General features: G+C 37.7%; 1 protein-coding gene across 1 annotated transcript in view; it reads left to right on the forward strand.

Moving 5' to 3' along the window:
- Positions 1-16,982, forward strand: part of LOC146004059 (uncharacterized) — a 35,163-nt gene extending 18,181 nt beyond the window's left edge. The window contains exons 5-9 of the mRNA XM_083142672.1: positions 3,166-3,213; positions 6,057-6,086; positions 9,795-9,818; positions 11,754-11,801; positions 16,631-16,982. Coding sequence (XP_082998798.1) covers positions 3,166-3,213; positions 6,057-6,086; positions 9,795-9,818; positions 11,754-11,801; positions 16,631-16,674 — 194 coding nt within the window. The 3' untranslated portion in view covers positions 16,675-16,982. The remainder of the gene's footprint in view (positions 1-3,165; positions 3,214-6,056; positions 6,087-9,794; positions 9,819-11,753; positions 11,802-16,630) is intronic.
- The last annotated feature ends 460 nt before the right edge of the window (positions 16,983-17,442 follow it).

Raw genomic sequence — 17,442 nt, forward strand, 5'->3', positions numbered from 1 at the left:
CTGCGTTTCTTCATAATTATTATTCTTGTCAGTAATCAATTCTAACAAGTTTAATTTTTAATAGGATCTTCTCATCAGTGTAACAAATTTCCTGTCTTGTTTTACATGCAGTTCCAAATCCCTGCTCATCAGTGCTGTAGAAATATCAGCCAGGCTCGGGCAATACTGACATGTATTACACACCAGATGAATTCAAAGCACAGAGACCCATGTTGTCATCAACACCTCAAAAAGGAAACAAGTTGTGATTAATGACAGGACAAACATTAAAATTATCTGTGAATTCCACGATACACTCCCTGAAGACACCATATGTAGTGTTATTCTCATAGGTGAAAAATCATATGTTTATGATGTAAGAAATAAGAGAGTCACAGAGCAATTCTAGAAGGCCTCTGCATATTGCACAAGTTGGGCCTGGTGTCCAATTAAACTTAAACCGGAAATAAATATGTGTGTGTGTGTGTGTGTGTGAAGATGTGTGTGTGTGTGTGTGGGTGGGTGTGGGTGGGTGTGGTTGGGTGTGGGTGTGGGTGTGTGGGTGTGTGTGTGTTTGTGTGTGTGGGTGTGTGTGTGTGTGTGTGTGGGTGTGTGTGTGTGTGTGTGTGGGTGTGTGTGTGTGTGTGTGTGTGTGTGTGTGTGTGTTAATACGTTTGGCCTAGTTTTAAGTGTAGCCAAAAAAAATATCAAGAGGGGCATATTTTTAACAAATTTATGGACAACAATCTCACAGAAGTGCCTTTTATAAGTGTAGGCAAATCAATCTGAGGGGGCTCATCATTTCACGGGAACTTCCCGAGGGCATTTTCACAAAAATCTTGGATTAGGCAGGGTTCCACACTTGAGCAAAAATCTCATATGGGCATGTTGAGCTAGGTTTATGTGTAGCCAAATCTGCCTGAGAGGGGCTCATACTTTCTCGGGTTTATAATACCCTCAATTTTTGCAATAATAAATAAACACACAGCACGCCGTGCTTTGCAATAATACCTTTGATCATAGCCGTTCCCGCTTTCGCAATACAGACTTTTCATAAGCTTTGATTGCGTACTTTACTGCAAGCCAGTGTTAAATAAACTCAAAAGACTTTAGAATTATTTTCCCCTTATTCTTTGGACTAGAGGAAGAGATTTCGAGGATAACTAAATATCGTACATATCAATATTGCCTGAAAGTCGTGTTTACGACCTCAAATTGTTCAGAATTCACTAAACAACATACTGGTATAATTGTCATATCACCTAGTTGTTTTGAAATTCTTAGTAAAAATGTTAACAATACTCATAATTATATACTTAGTATATAGTAATAAGTCATGTGTTTGCTGTCTCCGTTCATAGCCCCCCCAAATTTGATGGTCTAGACCATTTCAAATGTGTATTTAAAGTTAAGTTCATGTTGCACAATTCAGAGTAAACTTTACAAGAGAAGCAAAATAATACATTAGATCCTCTTAAGCAAAATTACTTGAGGGGCTCTGCCCCACATCATTAACATTGGGGGGGGGGCTCGAGCCCCCCCAAGCCCCATGGAGTCGGCGCCTATGCTCAAGAGCAAGCAGAAGACACCAACATCAAGTACATGCGGATGGAACTTAATCTAGAAGGTCAGAAAAGGAAGAAGCGTGGCATTAAAATCGACGAGACAGTTGGAAAGTGTATTCGCACATAAGAGGAAACGGGACACTTCAAAAGGTGTCTGTCGGCTCTAGGCCCATGTTCCAAAAACTTGATTGAACCAAATTCCCAGCCGAAAATATCAATATTTTCCATAATTCTCTTGTAAGAGGTATTGTACGGGCTGTTAAGTCACCCTTCAATTTAATAGAAGATTTTAAAATGTCATCGCAATTGTCCACCCGCCCATTCACTTCTGTGTTCATCGCAATTGTCCGCCATCGCAATTGTCCACCATCGCAATTATCCAGCTACCGGACCATCGCATCAATCCAAATATGTGCTTATTTAGTATTTTTTACATGTGACATCTTTCTGAATTTCAAATATGTGTTCATTTTTTAAACTTAAGGGGAAGAGTGACAATTTTGCACCAGTTGTGCATTTATATCAATATCGTCGGAATGGGCATTGCTACTAAACAACCCCTTGAATATACAAGAGAGTATGAATTTCCCTCCATGTTGCAACAAGAGGTGGTTTTCTAAGGTGATTATTAAGCTAGACACGTTGTTTGAAAAATATGATGAATAAGTATTTACAGAATCCCATGTATTCCTTATGAGGAACCAACTTCAAGTTACTGCTAATCAAATGGGAGTTTCGTCCTTTCCTACAACTAAGGCATTGTTCAACGTTTTCTATTCCCGTCCATGTACTTTTCTGCGTCATTGCAAGCTTGACATTCCCGAGAGAACGAATAAAATAATGCTCCAATAAGCGTAATGCATTTCTCCTTGACTCCTACGGCCATCCTGGTAGTGTTGCTAAACCTGATGCGCATGAAAGAGCTAAATTTCACCATAATTGGAACTAAAGTTTGACTTTGAAGGATCTAGATTTAGGAAGGCTGAATAAAGTGCCTCCTAGAGTAATTTTAGGTATCAAAGAGAGGGAGCGCTGCAATTACCGTTAACTTTAAAGTGATGACAATTTATTCTTAGTTTTCACCGTCGAGATCGGGCAACATCACCTATCTCAGTAATTTATTGACGGTCGTATGAAATTGAAAATAAGGGATTCCCGGATAATATTGCCATCTTCACATCAGCCATGGCGCTACATAAAAGCAGCTGGTGAGGTAAGAGGGGTGAGGCGTCGTAGTCAGTATAACAATATCACGTCAAGTTCAAAATGTATACTCATGGAAAAAGTTGGTCTATGTGGGCCGGAGCCAGTGATGGCATCAAAGTGGGGCAAGGGGCGGGTAGCACAGGTCACAGCCAAACGAGTGCACGAAAGAGCCAGATCTGGCTCCAAAAGAGCTAAGTTGGCAACAGTGCTTCCCAGCTGCCTCAGAGAGAAGGACCTAAGGGAAATTGCCACTCTTCCCCTTAAGGCAAGCAACGTAACCACACTAACTACTCGTTGCAACTGTTAGATAGGTCTACATTCTGACTTGGGCGCCGAAGAAAAATCTTGAAACATTGAGGGCGGCTTGTGTTATAGTATTAATGTTCTTTACAATTAATATATATTGAACTTCTAGTTCCAGGCAACGCGAGGCAAGCAAAACTACCCATTGGACTCTACAACTGTAAGTGCAATATCAGGCAAATGTTTAGTGCTTTTAAGCAAATAATTACTTGATAATTTTACCATTCAAAACATCTGTTCAAGAATGGACAGACATAGCCTTAACACTACCGCACACACCAGAAAGTCTGACGTCACCACATTCGGCCACCTCCACCCTTCTTATGCAATCTTTATTCTCAGAACTGTAGAAGCGAGAACATTCATTTCTCACCACCAACATTTCGAGTTAAAAAGACACGAACTGTCTTTTTACGGAAAGCTACCAGCAGCGTAGTTTAATTCTACAAATATATATATATATATATATTTGACTGTCTGGAGCGCCACATCGGGGGTTTTCCCTTTGGTTAGTGCCAAAACCTTAATTCTTATTACATGAGCGTGGCAATTTGCTTGTTTCTTTGTTTGAGTTCATGTTTGGGTCTATTTTGTGCAGAAGGTCTAATCGGGACTGGACCTACAGTTTAAAGTGAGATCCGAACCACTATGTGGCTCCACCGGGTTTTTGTTTTTAAAAAGTTCGATTTGTTCTTAACAAGAATTAATTGAAATTACTGCTGCATAACATAATAAGTACGAGGGGATAGTGAAAATGTCTTGAGCCTCACAGGGAAGGACTGATGCTAGGTAGTTAAAATTGTGGAGGATGTAAGGTTTGAGTTTAACTTTTATGAAATTCATATGTTTTCTTCTATTTCTTTGTCAGGTTGAAAATGAATGAAGTGTCAGAGAAAAAAATTGCGGACAGGGCCGTGATTCGGTACCTCTGTCGGCAAGGCCTCACCGCACAGGCTGCTTTGGTCGAGTGTGGCTTCACCGCACTTCCCGATCCACCTTATTCCCCCGATCTGCCCCGTCAGATCCTCATCTTTTCCCTGCTATGAGGAATTCACTTCGGGAACCTCACTTCCACACGGACGATAGCAGTCATTCAGTGCTGTGAGACTCAGGACAAATCATTCTACCAGATGACTGTAAACAAACTGCATCACAGAATGCATAAGTGCATTGATCTGGGGGGGGGGGTGATTATAGAGATTATGTAGAGAAATCATAATGTGAAACTGTAGCTCAAACACCCCTTCCCTGTGAGGCTCAAAACTTTTCACTCTCCCCTCGTATATTGCAAACTCGTGTATTAATTTAAGCTAAGATATTATTGTTACTTTGATGGCATTATGTAGGCATTTAATTAACACATACCTAAAATAAAAGTGTTTTTTAACAGCAATACGTAAAGTATTTTAAAAGTAAGGCTATTAATTTTCGTCATTAAAGCCGTAAATATAATAACAAGGTCATGTTTTATGTTGGAGGAAGGTGAAAAGTAAGAGGACCAGGGTAGAAAAATGGGGGCTAGGATGAAAAAAAGGATATCGCCAAAAATCGACCTTGCCCGGGTGAAAATTTTACCTTGAGCCACCCCTGTGTTAGACCCTTCTTCTCGAAAGTATTTGAACCATTATGCATGTGTGTGATAGAGAGAGAGAGCAGGGGAAAGAAGAAAGAGAGAGAGAGAGAGAGCTCTCTCTCTCTCTCTCTCTCTCTGTGTGTGTGTGTGTGTGGGTGAGAGAGAGAGAGACAGAAAGGAAATGGAAAAGAAGAAAGAAGGAAAGAAAGGATGAAAGTAGTTTTCATCTTCTTTCTCCTTTCTTTCTTCTTCTCTCTCTCTCTCTCTCTCTCTCTCTCTCTGTCTCTCCCTCCCTCTCTATCCCTCTCTCTCATATTCTGGAAGAGAAAGAAAAAGAGGAAGAGAAAGAAAAAGGGAGGGAAAAAGAATTTCTCTCTCTCTCTCATTCCTTCTTTCCTTTCTCTTTCTTTCTTCCCTTGCAAGAAAGGTAAAGTAAAGGTAGTGAAGGTAGAGAAAGAGAGAAAGGAGAACGGGAAGAGAAGGTGAAAGAAAGAAGGAGAGAGAGAAATCATCCTTTCCTGTTCCTCTTTATCTTCTCTTCTAAAAGGAGAAAGAGAGAGAGAGAAATAAAGAAAGAGAGACAAAAAAGAGGGCGAGGAAGTAGGAGGAAGAGAAAGAGAGAGAGAGAGAGATAAGAGAGAGAGAGAGAGAGAGAGAGAGAGAGAGAGGGAAAGGGTTCTTTCTTTTTTCCCTTCTTTCATTCATGCAATATTTTATATTTTAGAGCACTATGGAACATGAAGATCTATTTCACTTCCTCGTAAAGGAAGTAAACAGGGATTTGCTATCAATTCCTTCGTCTAGTTATGATAAACGATCCTTAGATGAATTTAAATAAGATACAAACACGAAAGCACATAGACCAAGACTGGGCTCGAATCCAGAACCTCCAGTCATGCAACCAGTTGTATTTTTATTTTACATCGTTTTTCGTATTTTAGGCTAATCGCGGTGATGAGGATTAATGATGATTGGCTAAAGTTCATTCACCATGAAAGTCACACCAGCCCTAGAACCTAGGGCCCTCGGTGGCGAGTTCGTGAGTGGTCGCGCTGAGACAAAGAGACGACACGTATCCATGTACAGGGTCTACAGCCTAAAAGAAGAGTATCCTGCCATGCACTGTTTTGAAGATATTTGTTTATTAGAATAGTTAAATTCAGGTGTGTATTATCTAAACAGGATGTAACATGGACAGGCAGACGAGGAATAGATGTGGCACATAAATACCCTGTTTAAATACATTTTAAAATTAAGCTGAGCATAAAAGTGAAGAATAATGTTAATGTGTCTACTTTACTATTTTTGTCAAGAGATTTCCATTATCCGTTTTTATAATTTAGTAACATTAATAATTTCCCTTTACCTCAATAAAACGTGTAATTCATATATTTACATTAATATGTTTGTATACGTAATTTTATTTTCAGCGAGGAGTGGAAGCCTTGTAAATCCTTTTGGTAAGCAGTATTATCCTATATTTGTAATAAAACATACGAATACTACATTTAATTACAAAAGAGATGCGTGAAATATGCCAATTCTTAATTTTATTAATCCTCGCAATCACTGCCATCTGTTGTAAATAAGCAACGTAATATTTAATTGAAATTCGGTAGTTAAACACAAAGCTGGCAATGAATTTTAATTACAATTGTGAAGAACAAATAGACACCCCCTATACGCCTTCATGGCGTGGTGCTTAGCACAGGGGAGCACTTTACTTTTTTTACTTCTACATTTCTAAAACTCCTACATTGATTCATGGTTTATTTCCACCACTTTGATGTTGTTTACTGTCGTTTGAAGTTATCATAGCAATATGAAAGGTAGTGCTGGTTTATTGGTGAACTTGCTCTTTTCACGCTATTCATAATCTCACATAAGCTTCCATACGTGTTTTCAAACATATATTTGTTGATTCTATTTTACTTCGCTTTTTGTGACAAATTTGGCTAATTTCCGAAGATGGGGATGAGTGATGATATGATGAAATTGATGAATGGACATTCACAAACATCCATGCCCAGGCCGGGATTCGAACCCTGGGCAACTGGCGTCGTAGCGCGATGTGCTAACCACTCCGCCACGGGGGACGGCACATATACATTTGTTGCTTCGGCGTTTGAAAGTGTTTCAACTACTGAAGTGGGATATTTTATTTGTGAGTAGGACTTACATAACGAGAAAGAAAAGGGGTCCCGGGTTCGATACCCGATGGAGGCACAAGTGGTTCGGATCCCACTTTAAAGTGTAGGTCCAGTCCCGATTAGCCTTGGGTTCGCTTTAGACGAAAGCATTTCCTTTAACATTTTTGCTAGCATAAATGCTTCCAAAAATCTTACAGGAGACAGTACTTTACACGAAAGCATTTCATGTAAAATTTCGGTAAGCTTTTGCGATTACAGTGTATAACATATACAGCACGAAAGACACGTCGAGTTACACCATTTATGCTGAGTACAGGGTGTTTACAATTTAAACAACTAAGATATTCTTCCATACGTGGACAGTAAACTTTGTAAAGTATGTATTTAATCCGCGCCATTCTCCTCTACCTAAAACCATTTAGTACGAAGCGATATTCCTCTCGGTTCAATAGTTATCGCCTTCTAAAAGTGTGAGGTGATACGTTGTTTACATCTCACGCGGCCGCCATTACAACTGCACTCGTGACCTAGAGGTCGCTTCTGATTGGTTACGCTACGAAAAATGATACGGACCGAGCCTATCCTTGAGAAATGCCATGAAATATGCCATGGCATCTGAAATGGCATAAGATTTCTCACTTTACACGGTATATTTTTAGTCATGGCACAAATGTTAAGGAAAATGCTTTCGTCTAAAGCCGGCTTTGCTGTGCATAAAGTGGACTTGAAACAACAAATCAATCAATCAATAATAAGGAACAGAGAAGAGGGATGCATAAAAAGAGAAGGATAAATAACGCAAGAGAGAGAGAGAGAGAGAGAGAGAGAGAGAGAATAGAGATAGACGAGAGAGAGATAAAGAGAAAAGGAGAAATAGAGAAAGAGATAAAGAAGAGAAGTGAGAGAAAGAAAGAAAAATTAAGTGAAAGAGAGAGAGATAAAGAAAGAAGAAGAATGAAAGAGACTGAGTGACTGGAAAACACAGAGAGAGAACCACACAGAAAAATTGAAAGGAAGATTGTGAGAGATAAAAGAAAGAGAGAATGCGAATAGTGACGCACGAAGAGAGTGAGAAAGATAAAATGAGAAGTAGGGAAAAGGAAAGAAGCATAAAGAACACTGCACAGAAAGAGAGAGGGAGAAGGAAAGAGAAATCAAAGGATGCAGTAAGAGACAAAATAGGAAGACGGAGATGGAGATATGGAAGAGAAAGAAGGTGCACAGAGAAGAAAAACAAGAAAGAGAGATAGAGGATTAGAGAAGGAAATAGCCAGACGACTATAGTGCTCCATCGAATTTTCAACCTTATGAGATGCAATCAGCTGCTTCCATAGTAAACTAATGACTGTCCACTTTAGTTCGCAAATTAACCGCGGTCCTTCTCTTCTGGTATACCATCAGTTACTGGATGTTGTAGGTGTAATAGATCCTAGAATAATAATTAAGGAAAAGTAAAGCAATTCAGGCAGACCAAAATATCGCAAACGGAAGAAACATAACAGCCTGACGTATTAAAACTTGTAGCCATTGTACGGTAAAGGTAAAGTGCTCCCCTGTGCTTAGCACTACGCCATGAAGGCATATAGGGGGTGTGGGGGTAACGCCCCACACTTTCTTGATCGGTCGTGAGTGGGGGTGATGTGCCACTGTACGGTCACCGGCAATACACATGCGACACCTAGCCCCTGAAATACTCGCTTCCTGCAAGACGTTATGTGTGTTGCCTAACTCTAGTGAGATAAGTGGATTTTAATAGTAAATTTTCAATGGCAGTAAACCATTTATGACAAATCCAAACTGTCACTTTTATCGCTTATTGGAATATTAAAAAAAAAAAGAACTTACATACTGATCAATACTTAACAATTACTTGTCATTAAGGCGAGGAGGGACAATTACGCACTAGTTGTGTATTTATTTCAATCTCGTCGGATTGGGAACTGATATTTAAAAAAGGGTTTCGTATGCAAGCGAGCATGAATTTCTCTCCATGTTGCAAGTGGAAACTGTTTTTCAAGTTGATTAGTAAGCTAGACACGATGTTTGAAAAATATGATTAATATTTACCGAATCCCATGTATTCCTTATGGGAAATCAACTTCAACTTCAAATTACGGCTAATCAAATGGGAGTTTCCACTTTTCCTTCTACTATGACATAGTTCAACGTGTCCTTTTCCGTCCATGTACTTTTCTACGTCATTGGATGTTTGATATTTCCGAGAGAACTAATAAAAACATGGTCCCATAAGCGTAATGCATTTCTCCTTGCCCCCTGCGGCCATCCTGGCAGTGTTTCCAAACCTGATGTGCATAAAAGAGCTACATTTCACCATTAATAGAGCTAAAGATGAGTTTCAAGGAGCTAGATTAACTAAGGCTGAATAAAGTACCTAGGGTAATTTTAGGTGTCAGAGGGAAAGGGGGGGATGGCACTGCTATTACCGTTAGCTTTAAAGTGATGGCAATTTATTCTTGGTTTTCATCGCATAGTTTTGGCGGCATCACCCATCTCAATAATCCAATGATGTTCATATGAAATCGAAAATAAAGGATTCAGGGATAATAATATTGTCATCTTCACTTTAGCCACAGCGCTATATATAAAAATACCTGGAGAGGAAGGAGGGGGTGGGTGACGCAGCCTATATATGAAAATCACGTCACGTGAAAAATGTACACTCGTGGCAAAGGTTTATGGGCCAGAACCAGTGGTGGCATCATGGTGGGGCAGAGGGCGGGTGCTACAGTTCACAGTCAAACGAGAACACGAAAGATCCAGATCTGGCTCCAAAAGAGCGAAGTTGGCAACAGTGATCGGCAGCTGCCCCAGCGAGAAAGACCTAGGGGAAATTGTCCCTCCTCGCCTTAAAGTATATTTTTACAATCTAATTAGTTTTCCTAAACCATAACAATAACACTGGATTAATTTGTGCACATAATTTTGTATTTTTGTAATATGCTACATAAAATTTCTTAATCGAGAGCAAACAATACTTACATTTTATAAATCTTATAGGTAAAGGAAGAGAATTTGGTTATTGTAAGTAAATTTTTGCTCTAAGGTTTAACAAGTTAAACAAGTAGTGCAATTAATATAACAAGAGTGTGCTCAGTAATAAAATATCATTATTGCTGTTTTCTTGTGTCACTACCACCACATTTGTTCTAAAATAATTGCTACTGCTGATTACAAGCGCTATTTATTACTGTCCTGCCCTCTCTTGGCAGCTAAAATTGTGTAATCTTGGAATTAGCATCAGGTTTAAAACCATAGTAAAAGTTATGTTGATCATGAAAAAATATTAGGTAGGGTGCTGACCGAATGCCAATAAATTTATTATTTGAAACTTTTAATAATAAGCTTTTTATATACATTTTCTGAGCTAGTTTCTTACAAAATGTTTAATTTTTATTGTAGTGTATTACAAGATGTCTGTGAAATTTCATGCAGATATTCAATTACTAGTATATTATCAATGATTAAGTCTCAAGCTATAAAAGAGAGAGTGAGAGAGAGAGATGAAAGAAGTCTGAAAGAAGCGAGTGAGATAGAGACAGGAGGAACGAAAATGAAGAATCGGATAGATAAACAGGGGTTGCGGATGGAGAGAAAGAAGCAGACACAAACCAGATTGTGGCGATAGGGAAAGGAAGCGAGACATTTAGAAAAAGAGAGAGGTGAAGTGACAGCGGAGAGAGAAAGAAATTGAGAAGGGAGAGAGACAGTGGAGAGAGAGAGAGAGAGAGAGATACCACTTGAACTGTAGGTCCGATCCCCATTAGCTTATTTGTTCATAAAGTGGACATACAAGAAAATTCCACAACGTTTTGGAGCTTATCGTCATTCGTAAGCCGAATAGACAGCTTGTTAATTATGTCCCTCATTTCAGTTCACTACACAACACAGCACATATCATTCACAAAAATACAATCCACCCACTACTGTATTCACACGCTGCCTCTAAATAAAATCCACGCACCAAGACCACTCGACGCGATCTAGACTAGAACTGGTCCTTCATTTCGGTAATTTTTAGATGCACTCAAACCATTCCCGCTCAGCCAACAATTTTCTACTCCCCACTTTATCTCTAGTTGTTTGAAGGTCAACGACCTCTTTTTCAACTCTTCTGCAAGCGCTCAATGATGTTCTTGTCCCTGCCATGTGACACATTTTCCACTTGCCTGCGATATTTTGGCTTCAAAATTCCCCATTCCTTGGAAAATTACATGCTGGGAAAAATTGGTTTGCAACATTGACCCAGACGGTTGAGGAAGTTCAGAGGGTTTTTCCTCCCGCCATATGCAACCCTGTTCTCTCTCCTGTAACAGTTTGGCTCCACAATTCCCCGATCCTGGGGAAATAACATGCTGGGAAAAATTGGTTTGCAACATTGATCGGGTGCTCTTTGTGGTAGCCCTGTCAAGCTTGCCCATTGGCCCCGTGGAGTTGCCCGCCGACGGGCCAGCCGTCTCGCGAATTCAAAGAAAGCGGGCAATGTTTCCAACTCCTCTAAGAAATCAGGTTCATCTTCTTACTGAAATGAACAATTTTATGCACATTTTCTGATAGATATTTTTTGTGTATTTTATTCACTGAGTCTGGGTTTCGGATATAGCCTAGGTAGCCCCGAATATTCGCCTCTGATATATATATATATATATATATATATATATATGTATGTATATATATATATATATATATATATATATATATATATATATATATATATATATAGAAAGGAAGGGAGAAAGAGGAGAGAGAAAGGAAGAGGGATAGCAGAGGGGAGAGAGAGAGAGAGAGAAGGGGATAGAGAGGGAGCGAGAGTGAGAGAGAGAGAAACTTATAAAAAACTATTAAATTTTCTACGTTCTATACGTGACTTGAGTTTGAATTACGTAGGACGCAAGCAATAGCAGTTAACGAAACAGATATTAAATATCCTGTAATCTGTAAATGCATTAATTTTTATAGTATCTGGAGTATGCGGAGAAAAGCAAGATGAATGTTGTGAATTACCAGGTAATTTATTATTTTTAGATTTAACTATAAACTTTAGCTGTAGCTGGGCCATGGGAACGTTTCGGATTTATTTCGTCAGTTGGTTTGTTTGTTTGTGCATTGGAAAGGTGAGTGGGGAAGAAGTACAGTCATGGACACATATGGGTTGTAGCGATTACACAGATAGTTAATGGGATTTCTACAACACAGAGGTGTACGTGACTTTACCACACATTCAACGACAGAATAACCCTTGGGAGTAACTTGGGAACTAACATTAACGGGGTAGAATCGAACTTAAGACTTATCTTTGGGGTGGGGGTTCAAAATCAAAACTGTTTTCTATTCGCTAAAAATAGCATCCAGGACCATTTTACAAAATAGATGTTACGTTTTAAGAAATCATAAAAAAAATACTTATTGCTTTCTTCCTCAGGTCGAAGAAGAACGACGCTGTAAGTGCCATTTCCATTCGAGCACGGGCACCTTTTTCTTGTTTGAGCGTGTGTAATTATTAATAGTAAGACGTCTTGACAGTTTGACATCTTGGCACTCTGACAGCTAGACATCTTGACAGTTTGATGTCTAGAAGTTATAGTAAAGTTAAAAGTAAAAGGTGTGTTATGTTAATAGTCGTTGGTGGTCAAAAAGGTGGTTGTGGCAAAACAACACGACAATGCGCGTTATAGAAAAAGTGGACATTCTTCTCTACGATATTGATCCACAAAGAACAGCTACCTGTGGGCATCTCGGCGAGACGAGAATTCGGACTTACCGAGAGTTAGCAGTAGTCAAAAGGTATTGGACAAGCGAACGATTAATGTTGGTACAGTAATCATAAATGAACTACGAGCTCTGCAGTCCAAGTATCAAGATATTGTTGTTGATGCAGGTGGTGCTGATAATGAAGCATTAAGAGCTGCTTTATCCTTAGCTGATCCAGATATGTTTCCTATTGTTCCTTCTGAGTTTGATATGTGGACGCTTGAAACTTTGAGCAACTTAGTTGCCGGTGCTGAAGATTGCAATAGGGACCTTAGGGCAAAAGTGTTGCTTAATGAATGAGCACTAACCCAGATAGAACTAGAAGACTGTGATGATTTCTTAAGCGAGTTTGACAACCTAACGAGATTCGATAGTTTTTTGAGTGAGCGAGTTGCAGTTCGGCGTGCCTCTGGTAAAGGCATGGCAATTGTTGAGTATAAACAATCTGATTTAAAAGCAGTTGAGGAATTTGAATCTGTTTATAACGAGGTCTTAAATGTCCGAGTTACAGCGTAAAAAAAGCAGAAGACTTCCTGTAATCTCAAAAGACAAGTTAGATCTCTCCTTCTTCTGCCTTTGGCATTACGGTTCTTGTAGTATAGTATTAGCCTTTTCAACAATGCCGGTCCATTCTTGTCTATCTTGCGTCTTTTGTCTCAATCTTCTTATCCCCTGTGTTCTGAGGTCTCCACATAATCCTGGGTCGCCCTATTCTTCGTCTGCCTTCAGGTTTTACGGATAATAGTTACTATCTGTCATCATTCATTCTAATGAGATGTCCTGCCCAGCTCAATCTCCTTGCCTTGATTTCAGCTATAATATCAGCAGATTTATATAATTCCTTCAATTCATGATTAAAAAGTATTCTCCATCCTTCGCCATCATAATTTGCCCCGTATATTTTTTGTAGTATTTTCCCTTCCCAAGTCATCAACATTAATGATGATCTCTCCGCGAGTACGCAGGTTTCACTTCCATACAGTATTGTTGGTCGGATCAGTGTCTTGTATACTCTGAGTTTTAAAGCCCTCGATAGCCATCTCTTCCGAGATGTACCCACACAGGCTTCAAGACATTTGTTGCCTGCTGAAATTTTATCCTTGATATGAAGTTCTAAGTTATTTTGTTGTGTCATTAATGATCCCAGATATTTGAAGGTTTTCACCTCTTCATAATTTTGCTCACCAATCTTTACTTCTTTGACCCGAGTAGGGTTACCTGTCAGTCTCATGTATTGTTCATAAATGAAGTGATAGATTTCTGTGAAAATGAAGCAAGGCGAATCCAGTTTCTGTTTAAATAGTGGATTTAAGTCAATTTCAATTTAATGATTTGAAAAATAATAATAATAACAATAGAAGGTAAAATATAAGTTTGTATGACTGAAGGGAAAAATGTGAAATCTTTCTTTGTACTGCGTGCGCCCTTGATCACCAGATGTTCAACCATGATATGGAATGTTTCCAACAGATGGCTCTCACTTAATGTACTGTTTTTTTGCTACAAAACATTTAGACCGATACATTGTCACATTTATTAATTCTACAAAAATATGTAGTTCTATTAAAGCTACAACAGATATTTCTCTCATGTACAGAGGTTTTCTTAATTTATCAATCTTGAACGTTCTCATGGTCCACCCTCAAGTATTTACCTTTAAATTTAAAAGATAATAACATCTTAAAGATTGAGTTGCAACCAAATTAAAACTTGATATGCATTTTATTTTTGCCACCGCTTAGCTTCAGCGGTGTTAAAATAACATGAAATTTGTCTGTCGTGTTCATATATTTTTTTGTGTGTACGATTCTTAATTCTAATATTATTATAGCTAAGATTCGCACATTGCAAAAAGATGGATTTTACTATATTCCGATGAAAATTGTTAATCTGGAGAGTCATATAGTAAGTGTTGAAATAAATTTCAAATATATTTCCCTTGGTTTAAAACCAGTGGCGGCGATTAGGTGGGTGAGGGGACAGTTGTCCTCACAACTTTTTGCCACAATTGCCCCCGCTCAAAACCTCATCAACGAGGGCAAGTAAAATGTCCCCCTCCCCTAGTTTTGGAACCCAATCGCCGCCACTGTTTAAAATCAATACATTCCTTATGTATATTACACATAGGTGTCGACTACAAAGTAAATGATTGAAAGCTGAAATATAATCGTCTAAGAAATGCTATTTCAATTGTAAATGCATCAAATTTCTATGTCTAGCAAAACCTATGTGAACTTATTAATGCATTTTTAAACTTATTTCCTTTAGTACACAAATGAAAATTAATGTTTACCGATTGGTTTATTAATAAATATAAGTAATAAACTTGTAAAATTTATTAAAATTGTATGTTATTATTCACTTTTGACTTCCATTGCAAGTAATTTGGGAAAAACTATTTGGTTTAATGCTTCTATCAGTATATTCAAGTATATTCAAGCAACGAAGATTTCAAGTGCAACCCTGTATTATAAGTAGACCCCGGATTATTAGGTTCTAAAAAATGTGCTTTTATGTTCCTAAAATAGGCTCTAAAAATCCTAAAATAGGCTCTAAAATCCTAAAATAGGCTCTAAAAATCCTAAAATAGGTTCTAAAAATCCTAAAATAGGTTCTAAAAATCCTAAAATAGGCTCTAAAAATCTTAAAATACGTTCTAAAAATCCTAAAATAGGTTCTAAAAATCCTAAAATAGGCTCTAAAATCCTGAAATAGGTTCCAAAAATCCTAAAATAGGCTCTAAAAATCCTAAAATAGGTTCTAAAAATCCTAAAATAGGCTCTAAAAATCCTAAAATAGGCTCTAAAAATCCTAAAATAGGTTCTGAAAATCCTAAAATAGGTTCTAAAAATCCTAAAATAGGTCCTAAAAAACTTAAATTAGGCTCGAAAAATCCTGAAAAAGGTTGCAAAAAGATTTAATTTGGTACAAAATCCCTGAAAAGTACTGATTAGATACAATCGTTAAAAAAAAAAAATTCACAAGAACCGTAATAACCAAATATTAATTTTCTAAACAAACTTTCATTTCTTTATATCATTTTCAAAATTATCTACAAATTATTATAATGCTGCACTTGCGCTGTTAGAAAAAGTTACTTGTTGATATGAAAAATGAATTACGTATGTAAAATTTACTGCACAATATCAGGGTGGCTACTCACTTGGAATTCCTTGAATTCCGGGAATTACACGTGAATTATTGGCACCGGAAGTTATGCGTGAATTATTAGCTCTGGAAATTATTCATGAATTTTGGCAAGACATGAAATATGGTACAAACGGATGTTTTCTCTATTACATTTTTTCTCCGTAGACGTGAAAAATTGCAACTTTTATTAATCCATATTCCATAAAATTTATACATGTTTATAAATGCCCTGAGGCAAGATCCTCTCAGTTTAGCTTTTATTTCATTCATTTTGTTGAGGATGAAAAAGAAAGCTACACAGAAAATAAAACAACATTTTCTCAATCCGTTTACTTTGTTAGTGTCTTTTACAGAACAATCTATCTGACAAACGGAAGATTATTACAAAATAATATATCTTGAAGTTGATTAGTTAAATTTTTTGGTACATTGGAATCATACAAACCCTTTACATCGTCAATGTTCCAAACACGCCAGTCATTGAATTATTTCGCCACCAAACCTAGTAAATATCTCTGTGAGATATAAAAATCGTGTAAAACCTAAAAAAAATATAAAAACTTAAAAAAAGGTTTACTTTAGCCACATAAACCTAGAATAGGTTCTAACAAGCAAAATAGGTTATTTTAGGCACAATAAAACTTCGTCAGTTGTTTCGTTATTTTATGAAACGCCGATATAACTTGCTATTTCTTATTTACTTGCAAAGGAAAAAATAGGTTAAAACCTAAAATCGGACGTCTAATTATAAGTAACGAATATCTTGCTATTATTTACTAAATTTGAGTCGCAGGGAGACCAGAAAATTGTTTCTTGCATATTGTAAATGCAGTGGATAAGGTGTACATTGAAATTGAGATTTATTGAGAGCTTTTTACTATTGACTATGTAATTATTGACTATTACTGCTAATGTTGATTAAATCTTTTATTTAGGTTCAAAGACATCGTGTCCTCAAAATTCCTGCTGCCCATATTAAAGATAGCAACATAGTTCTACTGGTATGGGAGATCACTTACTAAGAAAACTTGGTATTGTGAATATGTCGATAATATTTGATGGGTTTAATATAAATGTATCTTTGGCTGAAATACTTTTTGATTAAACTTTAATATTTTGTTAAATAAGAAATGTATTCAAACTGTAAATTAGAATATGAGGTAACAACAACTATTGTACTTCTGATTAATATAATACTTTAATATTATTTATGTAATTACATGCATTGTGTATGGCACGGTATGTGAAGTGAAGTAAGGAGTACAATAAATACAATTTTTATTAATATTTATAACTTGAATTATTCTTGTAGCGCCTTATGTAGCGCCGGAAACGACTTAGTCGAAAGTTATAAGCGAAAATCGGTGTATGAAGATGTAATACTTTTATTACCTGCGCACGTTTCACAAGCTGCTACATCCACAACAGTTGTTCAAAGTGGCGTCCCCCAGCTTCGCTGCAGGCATGACATCGTCGCACAAAGTTCTGGCGTACCCGTTGGAACAACCCCGGTGTCGTTCGATCAATGTCACAGGCAGCGAGAATTCTTGCCAGGAGATCCTCTTCAGTCTCGACAGGTACCTCGTACACAAGACTTTTCAAATGACCCTACAAGAAGAAATCAAGTGGGGTCAGATCAGGTGACCGAGCTGGCCACGGAACAGCTTGTGAAACGTGTGCAGGTAATAAAAGTATTACATCTTCATGTACCGATTTTCGCTTATAACTTTCGACTTTCGTTTCCGAA

This window comes from Lepisma saccharinum, chromosome 21, assembly GCF_977018435.1.
Source record: "Lepisma saccharinum chromosome 21, izLepSacc3.1, whole genome shotgun sequence".
In the NCBI taxonomy this organism is placed as follows: Eukaryota; Metazoa; Arthropoda; class Insecta; order Zygentoma; family Lepismatidae; genus Lepisma; species Lepisma saccharinum.